Source organism: Ranitomeya imitator, chromosome 4 (assembly GCF_032444005.1).
Source record: "Ranitomeya imitator isolate aRanImi1 chromosome 4, aRanImi1.pri, whole genome shotgun sequence".
Lineage (NCBI taxonomy): Eukaryota > Metazoa > Chordata > Amphibia > Anura > Dendrobatidae > Ranitomeya > Ranitomeya imitator.
In genome coordinates this window covers 9204558-9231462 of record NC_091285.1, presented here as the reverse complement: position 1 = coordinate 9231462, position 26905 = coordinate 9204558, and the positions used below count along the sequence as shown (strand labels likewise).

Here is a 26905-nt window from a genome sequence, read left to right as displayed (position 1 = left end):
ATTAAGCATCTTATTTGTTAGGAAGGCACCTCATTAAAATAGGTAAAATATGCTGGAATAAACAGAAAATCAATAAGCTTCGGAAAAAAAAAAGAAAAAAAATAGATGTCAATTACGAATTTCTATAGACAGATCTGTTTCGGTCCTGTAAACCTCATCAGTGCAGATTAAGAATCTTATTTGTTAGGAAGGCGCCTCATTAAAATAGTCAGGTATAAAAAGCTGGAATAAACAGAAAATCAGGAAGCTTTGAAAAAAAAAGATTTCAATTGAGAATTTCTATGGACAGATCTGTTTCGGTTCTGTAAACCTCATCAGCGCAGATTAAGAATCTTATCTGTTAGGAAGGCGCATTATTAAAATAGTCAGGTAAAATCAGCTGGAATAAACAGAAAATCAGGAAGCTTTGAAAAAAGGAAACTGAAATAGATGACAATTGAGACTTTCTATAGACAGATCTTTTTAGGTCTTGTGGTCTTCATTAGTGAAAGATAGGAATCCAGTTCGATGTGTGAGAGGCAGTTTACAGTGTGGCTTCTTATAGTTTGGCTAGTGGTTGTAGAAAGACTAATGCATGACTTGGGTATCACCTGATGAGAGACCTGTTTGGGCCTTGTGAGACTCATCAGTACAGGTTAGGAATCTACCTATGTGCAGAACTGGCTCCAGATTGTCGTGGTCTCAGTGGGACCCTTTAACACATACCACGATTCATGTTGAACAGATAATAAATATACGTATATGTCAAAGATGGCAGCCGGGGGAAGGGTCGCGCTGAACCACACTGGCCTTCATCTTTTTGTCACAAAAAACCCTCTGCTGCCCCCCATCATCGGGACAATTACACGATTGGCCGATGATTAACGGATGAGGCTGTGGCTGTTATCACTAATGGGATCGTAATCGGTGATTTTGGAAAATTCGCTCAACTCTATCAGGGATGTGGTTTACAGAACAAAAGGAGCAGAACCATTACATTTTATATTTAATCCAGAACGATAGGCAGTGTTTATAAAATAAAATACAAAAGATTTTACAAAGGATACGAAACAATACAGCATATACAGTTACATAAAATTAAAGAATAAACAAAAGTTACTAAACCTGTGGTCACAGCAATGGCTTCAGATTTATGGAGGGAGGATCTCTAGGAACATGGACAGCATCCACAGGAAACTGTGCCTCCAAGCATTGACATTGAAATGTGGCATTTGACGCACTACATGCAAACCTCCCTTCTTAATTTCAAGTAAGCAGACAAAGGAATCTCAGACCTTTATCGGTCCACATTCCTGATGCATGGTCTCAGATCTGTTAGCAATCAGGAGTTTCCTTAGTTACGTAATTCCAAAGGAAGAGGTCAGCTGCACAGTGAAATTTGAAAACAGTCTGCAGAGTACAAGCTCTTTTCTCTCATCTTTTATCATGGATATTAATTTTATTTATGACAGTATAGTGCAATGCCAAATATTTCACTTTCTTCTTAAATTGCATGAGCTGTATCTATTGTAAATTTTACAATAGCTCAGAAACAGGCAAATCCTCATAGAGCACAGTACACAGTATAACGGGCCCCATCTAATTTTCCATACAGTATAATGGACCCATATAATGCTACATACAGTATATAATGGCCCCATACAGTGGGGAAAACAAGTATTTGATAAACTGCCGATTTGCAAGTTTTCCCACCTACAAAGAATGGAGAGGTCTGTAATCATTATCATCGGTACACTTCAACTGTGAGAATCAACCTGGATTAATTGCTCCTGTTTGACCTCGTTACCTGTATAAAGGACACCTGTCCACACACTCAATTACTCTACACCCTCTCCACAATGGCCAAGACCAAAGAGCTGTCTAAAGACACCAGGGACACAATTGTAGACCTGTACAAGGCTGGGATGGGCTACAGGACAATAAGCAAGCAGCTTGGTGAGAAGGCAACAACTGTTGGCACAATTATCAGAAAATGGAAGACACGCAAGATGACTAACCATCTGGATGATTGAGAGGAGGCATGGGAGAAGGTCATGTGGTCAGACAACACCAAAATAGAACTTTGGAGGTAAAAGGATGAGTACAACCCCAAGAACACCATCCAAACCGTGAAGCATGGTGGGAGAAATATCATACTTTGGGGGTGCTATTCTGCAAAGGGGACATGACAACTGCACCATACTGAAGGGAGGATGGATGGGGTCATGTATCGCGAGATGTTGGCCAACAACCTCCTTCCCTCAGTAAAAGCATTGAAGATGGGTCGTGGCTGGGTCTTCCAGCATGAAGATTTTCCAAAACATACAGCTAGGGCAAGTAAACTTAAAAACTTTTAAACATCGCTTCATCGGTATTCGGAGACCAGTTCGGGTCTAGTGGCCTCATCAGCAAAGATTAGAAGCCCAGATAGCTTTCTACACAAGCTTAGGATAGTATTCTTAAAAATTGGACTAGCAGGAACTCTGTAATATCTTACATAAGGAAACAACAAATCTGCCCATAGCTCTCCTCCAAAAGTGTCACTCAAAAGTGCCATTTACATGTCGCCTTTGGTCTGTTTCGGTTTTCCGAACCTCATCAGCACAAATTGGTTAGGTCAAATTCTGTGGGTTCAGCCTGGTTAGGATACCGACTTTCCTTCATGATGATGGTTTAGTTTTCTCTCTTCCACCCGGCAGGTCCCTCTCCCCTCTCACAGCAAGCAGTCTCACAGCACGGAGGTTTAGGTGCTGCAGCTGCATCTCCCTCCTTCCCCCTTACTAAAGGCTCTATGACAGAATTACATATACAGTAAAGCCTCAGTTGTACTTGTGATTTCAGGCAGACACCGATAGATTAATTCTCTAATTATGATCATGAATATTGGTTACTGATCACATTATCGGGACCCAAAGGGCCACAAGGTGATCGCATCCCTTTAAGAAAGATCAAGGGCATTTACACCATTAAGACCCTTCTATGGGGAAGGAGCAGACGTGCGATTACACAGAAGATTAAGCGCTCAGGATGACAGCACATTCTTGTTACCAAAGCAACTCGGGAGCCGGCAGCTCGTCATCCGCAGAGGTCACCATGAACAGTCACACATCAGAGGGGCAGATAACGGCACCGTGCTGGGTCATGCCACGCTGCGCCCGCACACATACCGTACCCCCGACACTATACCGCTGGCACCGTCATCCCCATCACATCACCCGCCGCAGCAACCTGGTCCGTATGTGAAGAGACCTGCACAACACACCCTAATAATGATTGAAATGCGCCTCACGTACGACTGATGTCACCAACCCTTAAAGGGCAAAGTCGCAATGATATCACCGCAACCATACAGCAAACATAACGACAATACACAACGAAGACAGACCCTAACCAGTACCTGGTACAAGACGAACGTCACAGCCAGGATCACCACCCCACACAGCAAAGACGTCATGTGCCACACATCGCCATCACCTGTCAGGCCCCAAAACCTACTGCCCTGATAAAACTGCCCCTATATACAAGAATATCACTACTATAATACCGCTCCTATGTACAAGAATATAACTACTATAATACTGCTCCTATGTACAGGAATATAACTACTATAATACTGCCCCTATGTGCAAGAATATAACTACTATAATACTGCTCCTATATACAAGAATATAACTACTATAATACTGCCCCTATGTACAAGAACATAACTACTATAATACTGCCCCTATGTACAAGAATATAACTACTATAATACTGCCCCCTATGTACAAGAATATAACTACTATAATACTGCTCCTATGTACAGGAATATAACTACTATAATACTGCCCCTATGTGCAAGAATATAACTACTATAATACTGCTCCTATATACAAGAATATAACTACTATAATACTGCCCCTATGTACAAGAACATAACTACTATAATACTGCCCCTATGTACAAGAATATAACTACTATAATACTGCCCCTATGTACAAGAATATAACTACTATAATACTGTCCCCTATGTACAATAATATAACTACTATAATACTGCTCCTATGTACAACAATATAACTACTATAATACTGCCCCTATGTGCAAGAATATAACTACTATAATACTGCTCCTATATACAAGAATATAACTACTATAATACTGCCCCTATGTACAAGAACATAACTACTATAATACTGCCCCTATGTACAAGAATATAACTACTATAATACTGCCCCTATGTACAAGAATATAACTACTATAATACTGTCCCCTATGTACAATAATATAACTACTATAATACTGCTCCTATGTACAACAATATAACTACTATAATACTGCCCCCTATGTATAAGAATATAACTACTATAATACTGCTCCTATATACAACAATATAACTACTATAATACTGCCCCTATGTACAAGAATATAACTACTATAATACTGTCCCCTATGTACAATAATATAACTACTATAATACTGTCCCCTATATACAACAATATAACTACTATAATACTGCCCCTATGTACAAGAATATAACTACTATAATACTGTCCCCTATGTACAATAATATAACTACTATAATACTGTCCCCTATGTACAATAATATAACTACTATAATACTGCCCCTATGTACAAGAATATAACTACTATAATACTGCCCCTATGTACAAGAATATAACTACTATAATACTGCCTCCTATGTACAAGAATATAACTACTATAATACTGCCCCTATGTACAAGAATATAACTATTATAATACTGCCCCTATATACAAGAATATAACTACTATAATACTGCCCTTATGTACAAGAATATAACTATTATAATACTGCCCCTATATACAAGAATATAACTATTATAATACTACCCCTATATACAAGAATATAACTACTATAATACTGCCCCTATGTACAAGAGTATAACTATTATAATACTGCCCCTATATACAAGAATATAACTACTATAATACTGCCCCTATGTACAAGAATATAACTACTATAATACTGCTCCTATGTGCAAGAATATAACTACTATAATACTGCTCCCATGTACAAGAATATAACTACTATAATACTGCTCCTATGTACAAGAATATAACTACTATAATACTGCTCCTATGTACAGAATATAACTACTATAATACTGCTCCTATGTACAAGAATATAACTACTATAATACTGCTCCTATGTGCAAGAATATAACTACTATAATACTGCTCCTATGTACAAGAATATAACTACTATAATACTGCTCCTATGTACAAGAATATAACTACTATAATACTGCTCCTATGTACAAGAATATAACTACTATAATACTGCTCCTATGTACAAGAATATAACTACTATAATACTGCTCCTATGTACAAGAATATAACTACTATAATACTGCCCCTATGTACAAGAATATAACTACTATAATACTGCTCCTATGTACAAGAATATAACTACTATAATACTGCTCCTATGTACAAGAATATAACTACTATAATACTGCTCCTATGTACAAGAATATAACTACTATAATACTGCTCCTATGTACAAGAATATAACTACTATAATACTGCTCCTATGTACAAGAATATAACTACTATAATACTGCTCCTATGTACAAGAATATAACTACTATAATACTACTATGATTAAGCACTTTACACATCAGGGTTGAATGGACGACGTAGCTAAGCTAAAGTCACTGAATGTAGTTGTGATTGAAGGGAGCAATGGAGGAAAGCGCAAGGATGGGACCTCAGGTATCTGTGAACAGTGAACGGCAAGGAAGGGGTTAACTCAGAGAAAACAGGTGACACCGGAAAAAGCCTGAAGAAAAGGACTCCAGCACAGGGGGCAAGGAGAAGCCTATCACCATGGAAACGCAGTGATGGCCTTAATTCATCTATGCTGTGAAATGAGGGGGGACTCGGGGGAGATCCCACCATGTAATGCTGAGTAATAGGGAGGAGGCCAAGAATGATGAGCGGAGACCCCGAGAGACGGAGGGGAGACAGCGACCGGGAGAATCAACAAACTAATATGCAGGACACGACCTCTCCTCCTTCTAATACACGGGACGTGACCTCTCCTCCTCCTAATACACGGGTGTCAGGAAATAGAAAGAAGTTCTTATTACTTCAATTACACATACAGGTCTCTCAGCTGCAGTTTCCTCTGCCTGCCAGCACAGGCTGGAGTTCTAAGCCACTCTTCCTTCATCCCTCCCTCCCCCTGCTATATAGCTGTAATGTGAGACCATCGTGCCAGCAACATCCACAAATAAATTTTTATGGCTTTGAGCTGGGAAGGCCAGTGTTCTGTCTAAAGTCCTCATCCCCCTCCCGCCTGATTCCAGCTATAACTGGTACAGCAACTTTCAAACCGCATGGGACTCCTTTTGTTCTTGAAAAGTTATGCATAATGGCACCGATCAGGGATAGAAATATTAAGGTTACGTATTCCGAATGTCCACCGAAAAATCTATAACTCACTGAAATCGCGAGGATCTAAACCCAACAAAATGCAAGGAACGGATTTCTCCGTAAGCGGGTCACATGTCTACGCCATGTTTATACTTAAAAGAACCCCCATGACGTGGTGAGCATCATGATCATTGTGTCGTTCTTCTATGAGGATCATACTGTGAGTTATGTATAGAAATGGCTTGTCATAACTCTAGGAAAGGGGAGTATTCAGCCTCTCAGTGAGGTCACCACAGGGGGAATGCCTTGGTTTTGGGTCTAGCTGCGAGACAGATCTGTAATGCATCTGGATGTATCGCCCCTCCCCCGAGTCACATGGTCAGTCATGATATGAACGAACTGTAAGTGTTTTTTTCAACGTTAATCCCAATTTATTTGTAATTGTACTGTACATACGATACTTGTCTTCGTTTATAATATCATTTTACCCTCTTGTAAACACTACCTACCTTTTTGGAGTAAAATATATAAAATTACTAGCTTTGTTTCTCCTTGCTCTATAACGTACTGTCACGTCCTTGGAAGTGAATTACGCTACTAATCGGGGTTGGCTCCGGACCCATTATTAATTAAGAAATCGGAGCTGGTGGCAGCGGATTTGTCCTGTGCGTTTGGGAGGCTTTATAGCGACCGGCGGCGTTGATAATTATTGTTCCTGCCTGAGTGGGAGTAGTTATATTGCCCTCGCTGCAGTGTGCCCAATAGCCAGTACATAGCAGGCAGCCTTTCTGGCAACTAATTATCCTAGGTGCAGTACCCTGTCTGACCTGAGGGTAAGGGGGGCGTCAAAGAGCTACAAGTTCCAAACCGGCACTGGGGAGTGGGATATATTGTAGATAAATCCCCAGCAGAAAAGAACTGGGGCAACCAAACAACCGCGGTTCATGACATATTAGTGTGAGCGGTAGGATGATTAAGGTATCATCCCTGGGAATCGTGACAACGGGATGCGACCTCTCCTCCTAATACACAGGACGCGACCTCTCCTCCTCCTAATACACAGGACGCGACCTCTCCTCCTAATACACAGGTTGTGACCTCTCCTCCTAAAACACAGCAAGCGACCTCTCCTCCTCTTAATACACGGGACGCGAACTCACCTCCTCTTAATACACGGGACGCGACCTCTCCTCCTCCTAATACATAGAACACAAACTCTCCTCCTAATACACAGTACGCAACCTCTCCTCCTTCTAATACACAGGACGTGACCTCTCCTCCTAATACACAGGATGTGACCTCTCCTCCTCTTAATACACAGGATGCGACCTCTCCTCCTAATACACAGGTTGTGACCTCTCCTCCTAATACACATGACGCAACCTCTCCTCCTTCTAATACACAGGACGTGACCTCTCCTCCTAATACACAGGACGTGACCTCTCCTCCTCTTAATACACAGGACGCGACCTCTCCTCCTAATACACAGGTTGTGACCTCTCCTAATACACATGACGCAACCTCTCCTCCTTCTAATACACAGGACGTGACCTCTCCTCCTAATACACAGGACGTGACCTCTCCTCCTCTTAATACACAGGACGCGACCTCTCCTCCTAATACACAGGTTGTGACCTCTCCTAATACACGGGACGCGACCTCTCCTCCTCTTAATATACGAGACGCGACCTCTCCTCCTAATACATAGAACAAGAACTCTCCTCCTAATAAACAGGACGCGACCTCTCCTCCTTCTAATACACAGGATGCGACCTCTCCTCCTCCTAATACACAGGACACGACCTCTCCTCCTCCTAATACACAGGATGTGACCTCTCCTCCTCCTAATGCACTAGGACGCGACCTCTCCTCCTCCTAATACACGGGACGCGACCTCTCCTCCTCCTAACACACAGGACACGACCTCTCCTCCTCCTAATACACAGGACGCGACCTCTCCTCCTCCTAATACACTAGGACGCGACCTCTCCTCCTCCTAATACACGGGATGCGACCTCTCCTCCTCCTAATACACGGGACGTGACCTTTCCTCCTCCTAATACACAGGATGTGACCTCTCCTCCTAATACACAGGATGTGACCTCTCCTCCTCCTAATACACAGGATGTGACCTCTCCTCCTCCTAATACACAGGACACGACCTCTCCTCCTCCTAATACACAGGATGTGACCTCTCCTCCTCCTAATGCACTAGGACGCGACCTCTCCTCCTCCTAATACACGGGACGCGACCTCTCCTCCTCCTAACACACAGGACACGACCTCTCCTCCTCCTAATACACAGGACGCGACCTCTCCTCCTCCTAATACACTAGGACGCGACCTCTCCTCCTCCTAATACACGGGATGCGACCTCTCCTCCTCCTAATACACGGGACGTGACCTCTCCTCCTCCTAATACACAGGATGTGACCTCTCCTCCTAATACACAGGATGTGACCTCTCCTCCTCCTAATACACGGGACGCGACCTCTCCTCCTCCTAACACACAGGACGTGACCTCTCCTCCTCCTAGTACACAGACATCACATATTTGAGCTGTTCTGTGCAGGATGTGATGGAGGATACAATGCTGCAGGTAATACACCGATATAAAGCTTGTATGTAGCGGAGACTGAGGTGGAGGCCGCGTGCCCCCGCGCTGCCCCCCATCCCTGCACACAGTGTACAGTAGCAGCGGGGACCCCCGTGGAGAGACCCTATTGTCACTGAGACGCTGCGCCCACTCGCCTTAAGAAAGTCATGATCACTCGCGGCTCTTGAGCTTTTCTTAAATGTTTCCTCCGCTAATTATTTTTATTGCGGGATGTGTGGGCACCATTGTTTCCCCCTCCTCACTCTGTGCCAGTAACTCCTTGTCTGCCGGATTAGATGTCATGCGGTATAACCCGGGCATGTGCTGAACAGGACACATGGTACCGGAGGATGGCACCGGGGGATGGGACCGGAGGATGGCACCGGGGGATGGGACTGGAGGATGGCACCGGAGGATGGCACTGGGTGATGGGACCGGAGGATGGCACCGGAAGATGGCACTGGGGATGGGACCGAGGGATGGCACCAGGGCATGGGATCGGAGGATGGCACTGGGTGATGGGACCGGGGGATGGGACCGAGGGATGGCACTAGGGGATGGGACCGGAGGATGGCACTGGGGGATGGGACCAAAGGATGGCACCGGAGGATGGCACCAGGGGATGGGACCGGAGGATGGCACCGGAGGATGGCACTGGGGGATGGGACCGGAGGATGGCACCGGAGGATGGCAACAGGGGATGGGACCGGAGGATGGCACCGGAGGATGGCACTGGGGGATGGGACCAGGGGATGGTACCAGGGAATGGGATCGGGGGATGGCACTGGGGGATGGATCCGGGGGATGGCACTGGGGGATGGGACCGGAGGATGGCACCAGAGGATGGCACTGGGGGATGGGACCGGGGGATGGCACCAGGGGATGGGACCGGAGGATCCACCGGAGGATGGCACTGGGGGATGGGACCGGAGGATGGAACCGGAGGATGGCACTGGGGGATTGGACCGGGGGATGGCACCAGAGGATGGCACCGGGGGATGGCACCAGGGGATGGGACCAGAGGATGGCACTGGGGGATGGAACCGGAGGATGGCACTGGGGGATGGAACCGGAGGATGACACTGGGAGATGGAACCGTGTCGGGGTCTTTCCTCTCCCTCCCGTGTCGGCTGCTGACATGACACACGTGGCGCACACGCCGCAGACACATCTCTGATAGGAGCTGACAGGCCGAGGCTCGGCGGTACAGCCTGCAGCCAGCGACAAGCTATCACAGCACATCCATGTGCCAGGCCTGGACGGCAGCTCACCCACAGCATCTGGACACGGAGCGGAGGAAACCCTGCTGGGCAACCATCCAAGATCTGCACAGACAGGTGTGTATCATAGGCGGAGAGCAGCAACCGCTCAGGGCTGCAGGAAAGCTGGGTGACGGAACGACAAAGGCTCAAAGTCAAGAAGCGACAGACACGGTGCAAAGGGCTAATGTGCATGACGCGGCCTAAATGCAGCTGCCTGCTGGGTATCACGGAAAACACAAGGTCCTGGCTAGATGTGACAGCTGCCAGAGCCTGAGTGTGGGGGAGCGGTGACAGAAGCCCCCTTCTCTGCCTCAGTCACAGCCGCAAGACACATTTCCATCACTGTCAGGAGGCAGCAGGACGTAAGACACGGGCATCACATGTCACACTCCTCGTATTTACCCACCCTCCCCTATACACAATCTGACCCCAATAATGCACCCAGCACAGTGTTAGCCCTCTGTATACAGGGAGCTCCCCCTAGTGGTGGCTGCAGACTGGATCTTATCATGTATCTCTGTATACAGGGAGCTCCCCCTAGTGGTGGCTGCAGACAGGATCTTATCATGTATCTCTGTATACAGGGAGCTCCCCCTAGTGGTGGCTGCAGACAGGATCTTATCATGTATCTCTGTATACAGGGAGCTCCCCCTAGTGGTGGCTGCAGACAGGATCTTATCATGTATCTCTGTATACAGGGAGCTCCCCCTAGTGGTGGCTGCAGACAGGATCTTATCATGTATCTCTGTATACAGGGAGCTCCCCCTAGTGGTGGCTGCAGACAGGATCTTATCATGTATGTCTGTATACAGGGAGCTCCCCCTAGTGGAGGCTGCAGACAGGATCTTATCATGTATCTCTGTATACAGGGAGCTCCCCCTAGTGGTGGCTGCAGACAGGATCTTATCATGTATCTCTGTATACAGGGAGCTCCCCCTAGTGTTGGCTGCAGACAGGATCTTATCATGTATCTCTGTATACAGGGAGCTCCCCCTAGTGGTGGCTGCAGACAGGATCTTATCATGTATCTCTGTATACAGGGAGCTCCCCCTAGTGTTGGCTGCAGACAGGATCTTATCATGTATCTCTGTATACAGGGAGCTCCCCCTAGTGGTGGCTGCAGACAGGATCTTATCATGTATTTCTGTATACAGGGAGCTCCCCCTAGTGGTGGCTGCAGACAGGATCTTATCATGTATCTGTATACAGGGAGCTCCCCCTAGTGGTGGCTGCAGACAGGATCTTAACATGTATCTGTATACAGGGAGCTCCCTCTAGTGGTGGCTGCAGACAGGATCTTATCATGTATCTCTGTATACAGGGAGCTCCCCCTAGTGGTGGCTGCAGACAGGATCTTATCATGTATCTCTGTATACAGGGAGCTCCCCCTAGTGGTGACTGCAGACAGGATCTTATCATGTATCTCTGTATACAGGGAGCTCCCTCTAGTGGTGACTGCAGACAGAATCTTATCATGTATCTCTGTATACAGGGAGCTCCCCCTAGTGGTGGCTGCAGACAGGATCTTATCATGTATCTCTGTATACAGGGAGCTCCCCCTAGTGGTGGCTGCAGACAGGATCTTATCATGTATTTCTGTATACAGGGAGCTCCCCCTAGTGGTGACTGCAGACAGGATCTTATCATGTATCTGTATACAGGGAGCTCCCCCTAGTGGTGGCTGCAGACAGGATCTTATCATGTATCTCTGTATACAGGGAGCTCCCCCTAGTGGTGGCTGCAGACAGGATCTTATCATGTATCTCTGTATACAGGGAGCTCCCCCTAGTGGTGGCTGCAGACAGGATCTTATCATGTATCTCTATATACAGGGAGCTCCCCCTAGTGGTGGCTGCAGACAGGATCTTATCATGTATCTCTGTATACAGGGAGCTCCCCCTAGTGGTGGCTGCAGACAGGATCTTATCATGTATCTCTGTATACAGGGAGCTCCCCCTAGTGGTGGCTGCAGACAGGATCTTATCATGTATGTCTGTATACAGGGAGCTCCCCCTAGTGGAGGCTGCAGACAGGATCTTATCATGTATCTCTGTATACAGGGAGCTCCCCCTAGTGGTGGCTGCAGACAGGATCTTATCATGTATCTCTGTATACAGGGAGCTCCCCCTAGTGTTGGCTGCAGACAGGATCTTATCATGTATCTCTGTATACAGGGAGCTCCCCCTAGTGGTGGCTGCAGACAGGATCTTATCATGTATCTCTGTATACAGGGAGCTCCCCCTAGTGGTGGCTGCAGACAGGATCTTATCATGTATCTCTGTATACAGGGAGCTCCCCCTAGTGGTGACTGCAGACAGGATCTTATCATGTATCTCTGTATACAGGGAGCTCCCTCTAGTGGTGACTGCAGACAGAATCTTATCATGTATCTCTGTATACAGGGAGCTCCCCCTAGTGGTGACTGCAGACAGGATCTTATCATGTATCTCTGTATACAGGGAGCTCCCCCTAGTGGTGGCTGCAGACAGGATCTTATCATGTATCTCTGTATACAGGGAGCTCCCCCTAGTGGTGGCTGCAGACAGGATCTTATCATGTATTTCTGTATACAGGGAGCTCCCCCTAGTGGTGACTGCAGACAGGATCTTATCATGTATCTGTATACAGGGAGCTCCCCCTAGTGGTGGCTGCAGACAGGATCTTATCATGTATCTCTGTATACAGGGAGCTCCCCCTAGTGGTGGCTGCAGACAGGATCTTATCATGTATCTCTGTATACAGGGAGCTCCCCCTAGTGGTGGCTGCAGACAGGATCTTATCATGTATCTCTGTATACAGGGAGCTCCCCCTAGTGGTGGCTGCAGACAGGATCTTATCATGTATCTCTGTATACAGAGAGCTCCCCCTAGTGGTGGCTGCAGACAGGATCTTATCATGTATCTCTATATATAGGGAGCTCCCCCTAGTGGTGGCTGCAGACAGGATCTTATCATGTATCTCTGTATACAGGGAGCTCCCCCTAGTGGTGACTGCAGACAAGAGCTTATCATGTATCTCTGTATATAGGGAGCTCCCCCTAGTGGTGGCTGCAGACAGGATCTTATCATGTATCTCTATATACAGAGAGCTCCCTCTAGTGGTGGCTGCAGACAGGATCTTATCATGTATCTCTGTATACCGGGAGCTCCCCCTAGTGGTGACTGCAGACAGGATCTTATCATGTATCTCTGTATACAGGGAGCTCCCCCTAGTGGTGGCTGCAGACAGGATCTTATCATGTATCTCTGTATACAGGGAGCTCCCCCTAGTGGTGGCTGCAGACGGAATCTTCTCATGTATCTCTGTATACAGGGAGCTCCCCCTAGTGGTGGCTGCAGACAGGATCTTATGTATCTCTGTATACAGGGAGCTCCCCCTAGTGGTGGCTGCAGACAGGATCTTATCATGTATCTCTGTATACAGGGAGCTCCCCCTAGTGGTGACTGCAGACAGGATCTTATAATGTATCTCTGTATACAGGGAGCTCCCCTTAGTGGTGACTGCAGACAGGATCTTATCATGTATCTGTATACAGGGAGCTCCCCCTAGTGGTGACTGCAGACAGGATCTTATCATGTATCTCTGTATACAGGGAGCTCCCCCTAGTGGTGGCTGCAGACAGGATCTTATCATGTATCTCTGTATACAGGGAGCTCCCCCTAGTGGTGACTGCAGACAGGATCTTATCATGTATCTCTGTATACAGGGAGCTCCCCCTAGTGCTGACTGCAGACAGGATCTTATCATGTATCTCTGCAGACAGGGAGCTCCCCCTAGTGGTGACTGCAGACAGGATCTTATCATGTATCTCTGTATACAGAGAGCTCCCCCTAGTGATGGCTGCAGACAGGATCTTATCATGTATCTCTGTATACAGAGAGCTCCCCCTAGTGGTGGCTGCAGACAGGATCTTATCATGTATCTCTGTATACAGAGAGCTCCCTCAATTGGTGGATGCAGACAGGATCTTATCATGTATCTCTGTATACAGAGAGCTCCCCCTAGTGACGGCTGCAGACAGGATCTTATCATGTATCTCTGTATACAGAGAGCTCCCTCAAGTGGTGGATGCAGACAGGATCTTATCATGTATCTCTGTATACAGGAAGCTCCCCCTAGTGGTGGCTGCACACAGAATCTTTTCATGTATCTCTGTATACAGAGAGCTCCCTCAAGTGGTGGATGCAGACAGGATCTTATCATGTATCTCTGTATACAGGGAGCTCCCCCTAGTGGTGGCTGCAGACAGAATCTTCTCATGTATCTCTGTATACAGGGAGCTCCCCCTAGTGGTGGCTGCAGACAGGATCTTATCATGTATCTCTGTATACAGGGAGCTCCCCCTAGTGGTGGCTGCAGACAGGATCTTATCATGTATCTCTGTATACCGGGAGCTCCCCCTAGTGGTGACTGCAGACAGGATCTTATCATGTATCTCTGTATACAGGGAGCTCCCCCTAGTGGTGGCTGCAGACGGAATCTTCTCATGTATCTCTGTATACAGGGAGCTCCCCCTAGTGGTGGCTGCAGACAGGATCTTATGTATCTCTGTATACAGGGAGCTCCCCCTAGTGGTGGCTGCAGACAGGATCTTATCATGTATCTCTGTATACAGGGAGCTCCCCTTAGTGGTGACTGCAGACAGGATCTTATCATGTATCTGTATACAGGGAGCTCCCCCTAGTGGTGACTGCAGACAGGATCTTATCATGTATCTCTGTATACAGGGAGCTCCCCCTAGTGGTGGCTGCAGACAGGATCTTATCATGTATCTCTGTATACAGGGAGCTCCCCCTAGTGCTGACTGCAGACAGGATCTTATCATGTATCTCTGCAGACAGGGAGCTCCCCCTAGTGGTGACTGCAGACAGGATCTTATCATGTATCTGTATACAGGGAGCTCCCCCTAGTGGTGACTGCAGACAGGATCTTATCATGTATCTCTGTATACAGAGAGCTCCCCCTAGTGATGGCTGCAGACAGGATCTTATCATGTATCTCTGTATACAGAGAGCTCCCCCTAGTGGTGGCTGCAGACAGGATCTTATCATGTATCTCTGTATACAGAGAGCTCCCTCAATTGGTGGATGCAGACAGGATCTTATCATGTATCTCTGTATACAGAGAGCTCCCCCTAGTGACGGCTGCAGACAGGATCTTATCATGTATCTCTGTATACAGAGAGCTCCCTCAAGTGGTGGATGCAGACAGGATCTTATCATGTATCTCTGTATACAGGAAGCTCCCCCTAGTGGTGGCTGCACACAGAATCTTTTCATGTATCTCTGTATACAGAGAGCTCCCTCAAGTGGTGGATGCAGACAGGATCTTATCATGTATCTCTGTATACAGGGAGCTCCCCCTAGTGGTGGCTGCAGACAGAATCTTCTCATGTATCTCTGTATACAGGGAGCTCCCCCTAGTGGTGGCTGCAGACAGGATCTTATCATGTATCTCTGTATACAGGGAGCTCCCCCTAGTGGTGGCTGCAGACAGGATCTTATCATGTATCTCTGTATACAGGGAGCTCCCCCTAGTGGTGGCTGCAGACAGGATCTTATCATGTATCTCTGTATACAGGGAGCTCCCCCTAGTGGTGGCTGCAGACAGGATCTTATCATGTATCTCTGTATACAGGGAGCTCCCCCTAGTGGTGGCTGCAGACAGGATCTTATCATGTATCTCTGTATACAGGGAGCTCCCCCTAGTGGTGGCTGCAGACAGGATCTTATCATGTATCTCTGTATACAGGGAGCTCCCCCTAGTGGTGACTGCAGACAGGATCTTATCATGTATCTCTATATACAGGGAGCTCCCCCTAGTGGTGGCTGCAGACAGGATCTTATCATGTAGCTCTGTAATGAAAAACACCAAAAAAGGACACATTCAAGAAAAAACACCAAAAACAGGCAAAGATGCTTACCTGTCTAAACAGGCCTCAATACAAATGCACGAGCAGGGTGCAGCGGACCCAAACAAAATAGCAAATGTACAGGTGCAATACCTAATGAAACAGCCAGCCTTCAATAAGGGAATCTTTTCATGTATCTCTGTATACAGAGAGCTCCCTCAAGTGGTGGATGCAGACAGGATCTTATCATGTATCTCTGTATACAGGGAGCTCCCCCTAGTGGTGGCTGCAGACAGAATCTTATCATGTATCTCTGTATACAGGGAGCTCCCCCTAGTGGTGGATGCAGACAGGATCTTATCATGTATCTCTGTATACAGGGAGCTCCCCCTAGTGGTGGCTGCAGACAGAATCTTCTCATGTATCTCTGTATACAGGGAGCTCCCCCTAGTGGTGGCTGCAGACAGGATCTTATCATGTATCTCTGTATACAGGGAGCTCCCCCTAGTGGTGACTGCAGACAGGATCTTATCATGTATCTCTGTATACAGGGAGCTCCCCCTAGTGGTGGCTGCAGACAGGATCTTATCATGTATCTCTGTATACAGGGAGCTCCCCCTAGTGGTGGCTGCAGACAGGATCTTATCATGTATCTCTGTATACAGGGAGCTCCCCCTAGTGGTGGCTGCAGACAGGATCTTATCATGTATCTCTGTATACAGGGAGCTCCCCCTAGTGGTGACTGCAGACAGGATCTTATCATGTATCTCTATATACAGGGAGCTCCCCCTAGTGGTGGCTGCAGACAGAATCTTCTCATGTATCTCTGTATACAGGGAGCTCCCCCTAGTGGTGGCTGCAGACAGGATCTTATCATGTATCTCTGTATACAGGGAGCTCCCCCTAGTGGTGGCTGAAGACAGGATCTTATCATGTATCTCTGTATACAGGGAGCTCCCCCTAGTGGTGGCTGCAGACAGGATCTTATCATGTATCTCTGTATACAGGGAGCTCCCCCTAGTGGTGGCTGCAGACAGGATCTTATCATGTATCTCTGTATACAGGGAGCTCCCCCTAGTGGTGGCTGCAAACAGGATATTATCATGTCTCTATACAGGGAGCTCCCCCTAGTGGTGGCTGCAGACAGGATATTATCATGTCTCTATACAGGGAGCTCCCCCTAGTGGTGGCTGCAGACAGGATCTTATCATGTATCTCTGTATACAGGAAGCTCCCCCTAGTGGTGACTGCAGACAGGATGTTATCATGTATCTCTGTATACAGGGAGCTCCCCCTAGTGGTGGCTGCAGACAGGATCTTATCATGTATCTCAGTATACAGGGAGCTCCCCCTAGTGGTGGCTGCAGACAGACATTTTCATGCATCTCAGGGTCAGAAATTATCGGAGGCTTTGATTGCTTCGATTCTGACCCTTTTCTTTTTCTGATCACTTTTCTATCACAGACGGGAGATGAGTCATAAATAATTGTATTTTTGACATTTTACAAACAATCTATCCTGAGAACGATGAATATTGCAGAAATGCTAAGTTACCAGTACAGACCTTTTACATTTCTTACCGTCTTTGAATAATTCACATTTACAATTATATATTAAAAATGGGAGATTGTAGGAACTTTTTGGAGACTATAGCAGTAACCCGCCATTGCATGTAAGCGTCAGAGGAACCGTCCTACCTGCAGCGATGGCGGTTTTATTGTGCACAGTGACCGATACCGCAGTGCTGACCGTCACCACTTCTGGCCGGCGACCTCCATCTGCAATGACAGAAAATACTGATATTACCGCGCCAGGAGACGGAGTGAAAGGTGAAGGATCTGATCTGCTTCTGTGTGGATGATGAGAAGATGTGACGCGGTTCAGGACCATTTTCAGGTTTTATACAATTGATTATATTACGATATCACTGAAGCCTTCGATTCAATTTGTCGTATTTAATTTGATCAAGGATCATATAAAAAGCTGCAGAGATTCTGCCAGGAATAATAGAGAAAGCCTGTGAGTCCTGCTTTCCTCCTTCACTCGTGGAGAAAGCCTGTGAGTCCTACTTTCTTCCTACACTCATGGAGAAAGCCTGTGAGTCCTGCTTTCCTCCTACACTCATGGAGAAAGCCTGTGAGTCCTGCTTTCCTCCTACACTCATGGAGAATGCCTGTGAGTCCTCCTTTCCTCCTACACTCATGGAGAAAGCCTGCGGGTCCTGCTTTCCTCCTACACTCATGGAGAAAGCCTGTGAGTCCTGCTTTCCTCCTACACTCAAGGAGGAAGGCCTGTGAGTCCTGCTTTCCTCCTACACTCGTGGGAAAGCCTGTGAGTCCTACTTTCTGCCTACCCTTGTGGAGAAAGCCTGTGAGTCCTACTTTGCTCCTACAATCATGGAGAAAGCCTGTGAGTCCTGCTTTCCTCCTACACTTGTGGAGAAAGCCTGTGAGTCCTACTTTCTTCCTACACTCATGGAGAAAGCCTGTGAGTCCTGCTTTCCTCCTACACTCATGGAGAAAGCCTGTGAGTCCTGCTTTCCTCCTACACTCATGGAAAAAGCCTGTGAGTCCTGCTTTCCGTCTACACTCATGGACAATGCCTGTGAGTCCTGCTTCCCCCACCCACTTATTGGAAAATACAGGCAGTTCTTATTTCACCACCCACTTAAAAGAAAATCCAGCCCCCTCACCCCACTATGATCCTGTTTGTTCCGGTCTCACCCAGTACTCAGAGGCTGCTGGTTTTGCTTCCTATGCTCTCTCATTGACAATGTGTATCCCGCTTTCCAGAACCACTCAGATTGAATGGGACAAGGTAATCAGGACTCACAGGCTCTATTAGCGGGCAGAGGAAACACGACTCACAGGCTCTATAAGTGTGTGGGGGAAGCAAGACACAAATGCTCTATAAGTGTACAGAAGAAGCAAGACTCACAGGCTCTATAAGTGTACAGAAGAAGCAAGACTCACAGGCTCTATAAGTGTACAGAAGAAGCAAGACTCACAGGCTCTATAAGTGTACAGAAGAAGCAAGACTCACAGGCTCCATAAGTGGGCAGAGGAAGCAGGACTCATATGCTCTATAAGTGTACAGAAGAAGCAAGACTCACAGGCTCTATAAGTGTACAGAAGAAGCAAGACTCACAGGCTCTATAAGTGTACAGAAGAAGCAAGACTCACAGGCTCTATAAGTGGGCAGAGGAAGCAGGACTCACATGCTCTAAAAGTGTACAGAAGAAGCAAGACTCACAGGCTCTATAAGTGTACAGAAGAAGCAAGACTCACAGACTCTATAAGTGGGCAGAGGAAGCAGGACTAACCATCTCTATAAGGCTAGGTTCACATTGCGTTAGTGCAGTCTGTTCAACGCATACGTTAAACGGACTGCATTAACGCAAGTGCCGAAAAAGATTGCGTTTATGCGATCGCGCTAGCGCAGATGCTCTATCTGTGCTAGCAGTGACAAACCCGAAAACGCTGAAGACTGCGTCCGAGGGTCCGTCACAGAATGACGGCACATCGCTAATGCATGCCAATTATGACACGCATTAGCGATGCACAACATCATGGAAGTTAATGGGTGCGCTAACGCATCCGTTACATAGTGTTAGTGCCGCTATGTAACGGATCCCATCCATCAGCGCATTGCCATTAACGCAATGTGAACCCACCCTAAGTGGGCAGAGGAAGCAGAACTCACAGGCTGTATAAGTAGACAGGGGAAGAAGGACTCACATGCTGTATAAGTGGGCAGGGGACGCAGGACTCACAGGCTGTATAAGTAGACAGTGGAAGAAGGACTCACATGCTGTATAAGTGGGCAGGGGAAGCAGGACTCACAGGCTGTATAAGTGGGCAGGGGAAGCAGGACTCACAGGCTGTATAAGTGGGCAGAGGAAGCAGGACTCACAGGCTGTATAAGTGGGCAGGGGAAGCAGGACTCACAGGCTGTATAAGTGGGCAGGGGAAGCAGGACTCACAGACTGTATAAGTAGGCAGGGGAAGCAGGACTCACAGACTGTATAAGTAGGCAGGGGAAGCAGGACTCACAGGCTGTATAAGTGGGCAGGGGAAGCAGGACTCACAGGCTGTATAAGTAGGCAGGGGAAGCAGGACTCACAGGCGGTATAAGTTTGCAGAGGAAGCAGGACTCCCAGACTGTATAAGTAGGCAGGGGAAGCAGGACTCACAGGCGGTATAAGTGGTCAGGGGAAGCAGGACTCACAGGCTGTATAAGTGGGCAGGGGAAGCAGGACTCACAGACTGTATAAGTAGGCAGGGGAAGCAGGACTCACAGGCTGTATAAGTGGGCAGGGGAAGCAGGACTCACAGGCTGTATAAGTGGGCAGGGGAAGAAGGACTCACAGACTGTATAAGTAGGCAGGGGAAGCAGGACTCACAGGCTGTATAAGTAGGCAGGGGAAGCAGGACTCACAGGCTGTATAAGTGGGCAGGGGAAGCATGACTCACAGGCTGTATAAGTAGGCAGGGGAAGCAGGACTCACAGGCGGTATAAGTGGTCAGGGGAAGCAGGACTCACAGGCTGTATAAGTGGGCAGGGGAAGCAGGACTCACAGGCTGTATAAGTGGGCAGGGGAAGCAGGACTCACAGGCTGTATAAGTAGGCAGGGGAAGCAGGACTCACAGGCGGTATAAGTGGTCAGGGGTAGCAGGACTCACAGACTGTATAAGTAAGCAGGGGAAGCAGGACTCACAGGCTGTATAAGTGGGCAGGGGAAGCAGGACTCACAGGCTGTATAAGTGGGCAGGGGAAGAAGGACTCACAGGCTGTATAAGTGGGCAGGGGAAGCAGGACTCTCAGGCTGTATAGGTGGGCAGGGGAAGCAGGAGTCACAGGCTGTATAAGTGAGCAGAGGAAGCAGGATTCACAGGCTGTATAAGTGGGCAGGGGAAGCAGGACTCACAGGCTGTATAAGTGGGCAGGGGAAGCAGGACTCACAGGCTGTATAAGTAGGCAGGGGAAGCAGGACTCACAGGCGGTATAAGTGGACAGGGGAAGTAGGACTCACATGCTGTATAAGTGGGCAGGGGAAGCAGGACTCACAGGCTGTATAAGTGGGCAGGGGAAGCAGGACTCACAGGCTGTATAAGTGGGCAGGGGAAGCAGGACTCACAGGCTGTATAAGTGGGCAGGGGAAGCAGGACTCACAGGCTGTATAAGTAGGCAGGGGAAGCAGGACTCACAGGCGGTATAAGTGGTCAGGGGTAGCAGGACTCACAGACTGTATAAGTAGGCAGGGGAAGCAGGACTCACAGGCTGTATAAGTGGGCAGGGGAAGCAGGACTCACAGGCTGTATAAGTGGGCAGGGGAAGAAGGACTCACAGGCTGTATAAGTGGGCAGGGGAAGCAGGACTCTCAGGCTGTATAGGTGGGCAGGGGAAGCAGGAGTCACAGGCTGTATAAGTGAGCAGAGGAAGCAGGATTCACAGGCTGTATAAGTGGGCAGGGGAAGCAGGACTCACAGGCTGTATAAGTGGGCAGGGGAAGCAGGACTCACAGGCTGTATAAGTAGGCAGGGGAAGCAGGACTCACAGGCGGTATAAGTGGACAGGGGAAGTAGGACTCACATGCTGTATAAGTGAGCAGAGGAAGCAGGACTCACAGGCTGTATAAGTGGGCAGGGGAAGCAGGACTCACAGGCTGTATAAGTGGGCAGGGGAAGCAGGACTCACAGGCTGTATAAGTAGGCAGGGGAAGCAGGACTCACAGGCGGTATAAGTGGACAGGGGAAGCAGGACTCACAGACTGTATAAGTAGGCAAGGGAAGCAGGACTCACAGGCTGTATAAGTGGGCAGGGGAAGCAGGACTCACAGGCTGTATAAGTAGGCAGGGGAAGCAGGACTCACAGGCGGTATAAGTAGACAGGGGAAGTAGGACTCACATGCTGTATAAGTGGGCAGGGGAAGCAGGACTCACAGGCTGTATAAGTGGGCAGGGGAAGAAGGACTCACAGGCTGTATAAGTGGGCAGGGGAAGCAGGACTTTCAGGCTGTATAAGTGGGCAGGGGAAGCAGGACTCACATGATGTATAAGTGGACAGGGGAATAAGGACTCACATGATGTATAAGTGGACAGGGGAAGCAGGACTCACAGGCTGTATAAGTAGGCAGGGGAAGCAGGACTCACAGACTGTATAAGTGGACAGGGGAAGCAGGACTCTCAGGCTCTATAAGTGGACAGAGGAAGCAGGACTCACAGGCTGTATAAGTAGGTAGGGGAAGCAGGACTCACAGGCTGTATAAGTGGGCAGGGAAAGCAGGACTCACAGGCTTTATAAGTAGACAGGGGAATAAGGACTCACAGGCTGTATAAGTGGGCAGGGGAAGCAGGACTCTTAGGCTCTATAAGTGGACAGGGGAAGCAGGACTCACAGGCTGTATAAGTAGGTAGGGGAAGCAGGATTCACAGGCTGTATAAGTGGGCAGGGGAAGCAGGACTCACAGGCTGTATAAGTGGGCAGGGGAAGTAGGACTCACATGCTGTATAAGTGGGCAGGGGAAGCAGGACTCACAGGCTGTATAAGTGGGCAGGGGAAGAAGGACTCACAGGCTGTATAAGTGGGCAGGGGAAGCAGGACTTTCAGGCTGTATAAGTGGGCAGGGGAAGCAGGACTCACATGATGTATAAGTGGACAGGGGAATAAGGACTCACATGATGTATAAGTGGACAGGGGAAGCAGGACTCACAGGCTGTATAAGTAGGCAGGGGAAGCAGGACTCACAGACTGTATAAGTGGACAGGGGAAGCAGGACTCTCAGGCTCTATAAGTGGACAGAGGAAGCAGGACTCACAGGCTGTATAAGTAGGTAGGGGAAGCAGGACTCACAGGCTGTATAAGTGGGCAGGGAAAGCAGGACTCACAGGCTTTATAAGTAGACAGGGGAATAAGGACTCACAGGCTGTATAAGTGGGCAGGGGAAGCAGGACTCTTAGGCTCTATAAGTGGACAGGGGAAGCAGGACTCACAGGCTGTATAAGTAGGTAGGGGAAGCAGGATTCACAGGCTGTATAAGTGGGCAGAGGAAGCAGGACTCACAGGCTGTATAAGTGGACAGGGGAATAAGGACTCATATGATGTATAAGTGGACAGGGGAATAAGGACTCACAGGCTGTATAAGTGGGCAGGGGAAGCAGGACTCTCAGGCTGTATAAGTGGTCAGGGGAAGCGGGACTCACAGGCTTTATAAGTAGACAGGGGAATAAGGACTCACAAGCTGTATAAGTGAGTAGGGGAAGCAGGACTCTCAGGCTGTATAAGTGGGCAGGGGAAGCAGGACTCACAGGCTGTATAAGTGGGCAGGGGAAGCAGGACTCACAAGCTGTATAAGTGGGCAGGGGAAGCAGGACTCACAGGCAGTATAAGTAGGCAGAGGAAGCAGGACTCACAGGCTGTATAAGTGGACAGGGGAATAAGGACTCAAAGGCTGTATAAGTGGGCAGGGGAAGCAGGACTCTCAGGCTCTATAAGTGGACAGGGGAAGCAGGACTCACAGGCTGTATAAGTAGGTCGGGGAAGCAGGACTCACAGGCTGTATAAGTGAGCAGGGGAAGCAGGACTCTCAGGCTGTATAAGTGGACAGGGGAATAAGGACTCACATGATGTATAAGTGGACAGGGGAAGCAGGACTCACAGGCTGTATAAGTGGGCAGGAGAAGCAGGACTCACAGGCTGTATAAGTGGGCAGGGGAAGCAGGACTCACAGGCTGTATAAGTGGGCAGGGGAAGCAGGATTCACAGGCTGTATAAGTGGTCAGGGGAAGCGGGACTCACAGGCTTTATAAGTAGACAGGGGAATAAGGACTCACAAGCTGTATAAGTGAGCAGGGGAAGCAGGACTCTCAGGCTGTATAAGTGGGCAGGGGAAGCAGGACTCACATGCTGTATAAGTGGGCAGGGGAAGCAGGACTCACAAGCTGTATGAGTGGGCAGGGGAAGCAGGACTCACAGGCAGTATAAGTAGGCAGAGGAAGCAGGAACTCACAGGCTGTATAAGTGGACAGGGGAATAAGGACTGAAAGGCTGTATAAGTGAACAGGGGAAACAGGACTCTCAGGCTGTATAAGTGAACAGGGGAAACAGGACTCTCAGGCTGTATAAGTGGACAGGGGAAACAGGACTCACAGGCTGTATAAGTGGACAGGGGAAACAGGACTCACAGGCTGTATAAGTGGACAGCGGAAACAGGACTCACAGGCTGTATAAGTGGGCAGGAGAAGCAGGACTCACAGGATGTATAAGTGGGCAGGGGAAGCAGGACTCACAGGATGTATAAGTGGGCAGGGGAAGCAGGACTCACAGGTTTAATAAGTAGACAGGGGAATAAGGACTCACAGGCTGTATAAGTGGACAGGGGAATAAGGACTCACAGGCTGTATAAGAGGGCAGGGGAAGCAGGACTCACAGGCTGTATAAGTAGGTAGGGGAAGCAGGACTCACAGGCTGTATAAGTGAGCAGGGGAAGCAGGACTCTCAGGCTGTATAAGTGGGCAGGGGAAGCAGGACTCACAGGCTGTATAAGTGGGCAGGGGAAGCAGGACTCACAAGCTGTATAAGTGGGCAGGGGAAGCAGGACTCACAGGCAGTATAAGTAGGCAGAGGAAGCAGGACTCACAGGCTGTATAAGTGGGCAGGAGAAGCAGGACTCACAGGATGTATAAGTGGGCAGGGGAAGCAGGACTCACAGGATGTATAAGTGGGCAGGGGAAGCAGGACTCACAGGTTTAATAAGTAGACAGGGGAATAAGGACTCACAGGCTGTATAAGTGGACAGCGGAAACAGGACTCACAGGCTGTATAAGTGGGCAGGAGAAGCAGGACTCACAGGATGTATAAGTGGGCAGGGGAAGCAGGACTCACAGGATGTATAAGTGGGCAGGGGAAGCAGGACTCACAGGTTTAATAAGTAGACAGGGGAATAAGGACTCACAGGCTGTATAAGTGGACAGGGGAATAAGGACTCACAGGCTGTATAAGAGGGCAGGGGAAGCAGGACTCACAGGCTGTATAAGTAGGTAGGGGAAGCAGGACTCACAGGCTGTATAAGTGAGCAGGGGAAGCAGGACTCTCAGGCTGTATAAGTGGGCAGGGGAAGCAGGACTCACAGGCTGTATAAGTGGGCAGGGGAAGCAGGACTCACAAGCTGTATAAGTGGGCAGGGGAAGCAGGACTCTCAGGCTGTATAAGTGGTCAGGGGAAGCGGGACTCACAGGCTTTATAAGTAGACAGGGGAATAAGGACTCACAAGCTGTATAAGTGAGTAGGGGAAGCAGGACTCTCAGGCTGTATAAGTGGGCAGGGGAAGCAGGACTCACAGGCTGTATAAGTGGGCAGGGGAAGCAGGACTCACAAGCTGTATAAGTGGGCAGGGGAAGCAGGACTCACAGGCAGTATAAGTAGGCAGAGGAAGCAGGACTCACAGGCTGTATAAGTGGACAGGGGAATAAGGACTCAAAGGCTGTATAAGTGGGCAGGGGAAGCAGGACTCTCAGGCTCTATAAGTGGACAGGGGAAGCAGGACTCACAGGCTGTATAAGTAGGTCGGGGAAGCAGGACTCACAGGCTGTATAAGTGAGCAGGGGAAGCAGGACTCTCAGGCTGTATAAGTGGACAGGGGAATAAGGACTCACATGATGTATAAGTGGACAGGGGAAGCAGGACTCACAGGCTGTATAAGTGGGCAGGAGAAGCAGGACTCACAGGCTGTATAAGTGGGCAGGGGAAGCAGGACTCACAGGCTGTATAAGTGGGCAGGGGAAGCAGGATTCACAGGCTGTATAAGTGGTCAGGGGAAGCGGGACTCACAGGCTTTATAAGTAGACAGGGGAATAAGGACTCACAAGCTGTATAAGTGAGCAGGGGAAGCAGGACTCTCAGGCTGTATAAGTGGGCAGGGGAAGCAGGACTCACATGCTGTATAAGTGGGCAGGGGAAGCAGGACTCACAAGCTGTATGAGTGGGCAGGGGAAGCAGGACTCACAGGCAGTATAAGTAGGCAGAGGAAGCAGGAACTCACAGGCTGTATAAGTGGACAGGGGAATAAGGACTGAAAGGCTGTATAAGTGAACAGGGGAAACAGGACTCTCAGGCTGTATAAGTGAACAGGGGAAACAGGACTCTCAGGCTGTATAAGTGGACAGGGGAAACAGGACTCACAGGCTGTATAAGTGGACAGGGGAAACAGGACTCACAGGCTGTATAAGTGGACAGCGGAAACAGGACTCACAGGCTGTATAAGTGGGCAGGAGAAGCAGGACTCACAGGATGTATAAGTGGGCAGGGGAAGCAGGACTCACAGGATGTATAAGTGGGCAGGGGAAGCAGGACTCACAGGTTTAATAAGTAGACAGGGGAATAAGGACTCACAGGCTGTATAAGTGGACAGGGGAATAAGGACTCACAGGCTGTATAAGAGGGCAGGGGAAGCAGGACTCACAGGCTGTATAAGTAGGTAGGGGAAGCAGGACTCACAGGCTGTATAAGTGAGCAGGGGAAGCAGGACTCTCAGGCTGTATAAGTGGGCAGGGGAAGCAGGACTCACAGGCTGTATAAGTGGGCAGGGGAAGCAGGACTCACAAGCTGTATAAGTGGGCAGGGGAAGCAGGACTCACAGGCAGTATAAGTAGGCAGAGGAAGCAGGACTCACAGGCTGTATAAGTGGACAGGGGAATAAGGACTCACAGGCTGTATAAGTGGTCAGGGGAAGCAGGACTCACAGGCTGTATAAGTGGGCAGGGGAAGCAGGACTCACAGGCTTTATAAGTGGACAGGGAATAAGGACTCACAGGCTGTATA

At 48.4% G+C, this 26905-nt stretch overlaps 1 protein-coding gene across 3 annotated transcripts in view; it reads right to left on the bottom strand.

Moving 5' to 3' along the window:
* The window catches only part of CACNA2D4 (calcium voltage-gated channel auxiliary subunit alpha2delta 4), a 158688-nt gene that overhangs the window by 87973 nt on the left and 43810 nt on the right, over nt 1–26905 (bottom strand). For all 3 annotated transcript variants that reach the window (XM_069762928.1, XM_069762929.1, XM_069762930.1), the window contains one exon: nt 17785–17865. In XM_069762928.1, the coding sequence (XP_069619029.1) occupies nt 17785–17865 (81 nt within the window). The remainder of the gene's footprint in view (nt 1–17784; nt 17866–26905) is intronic.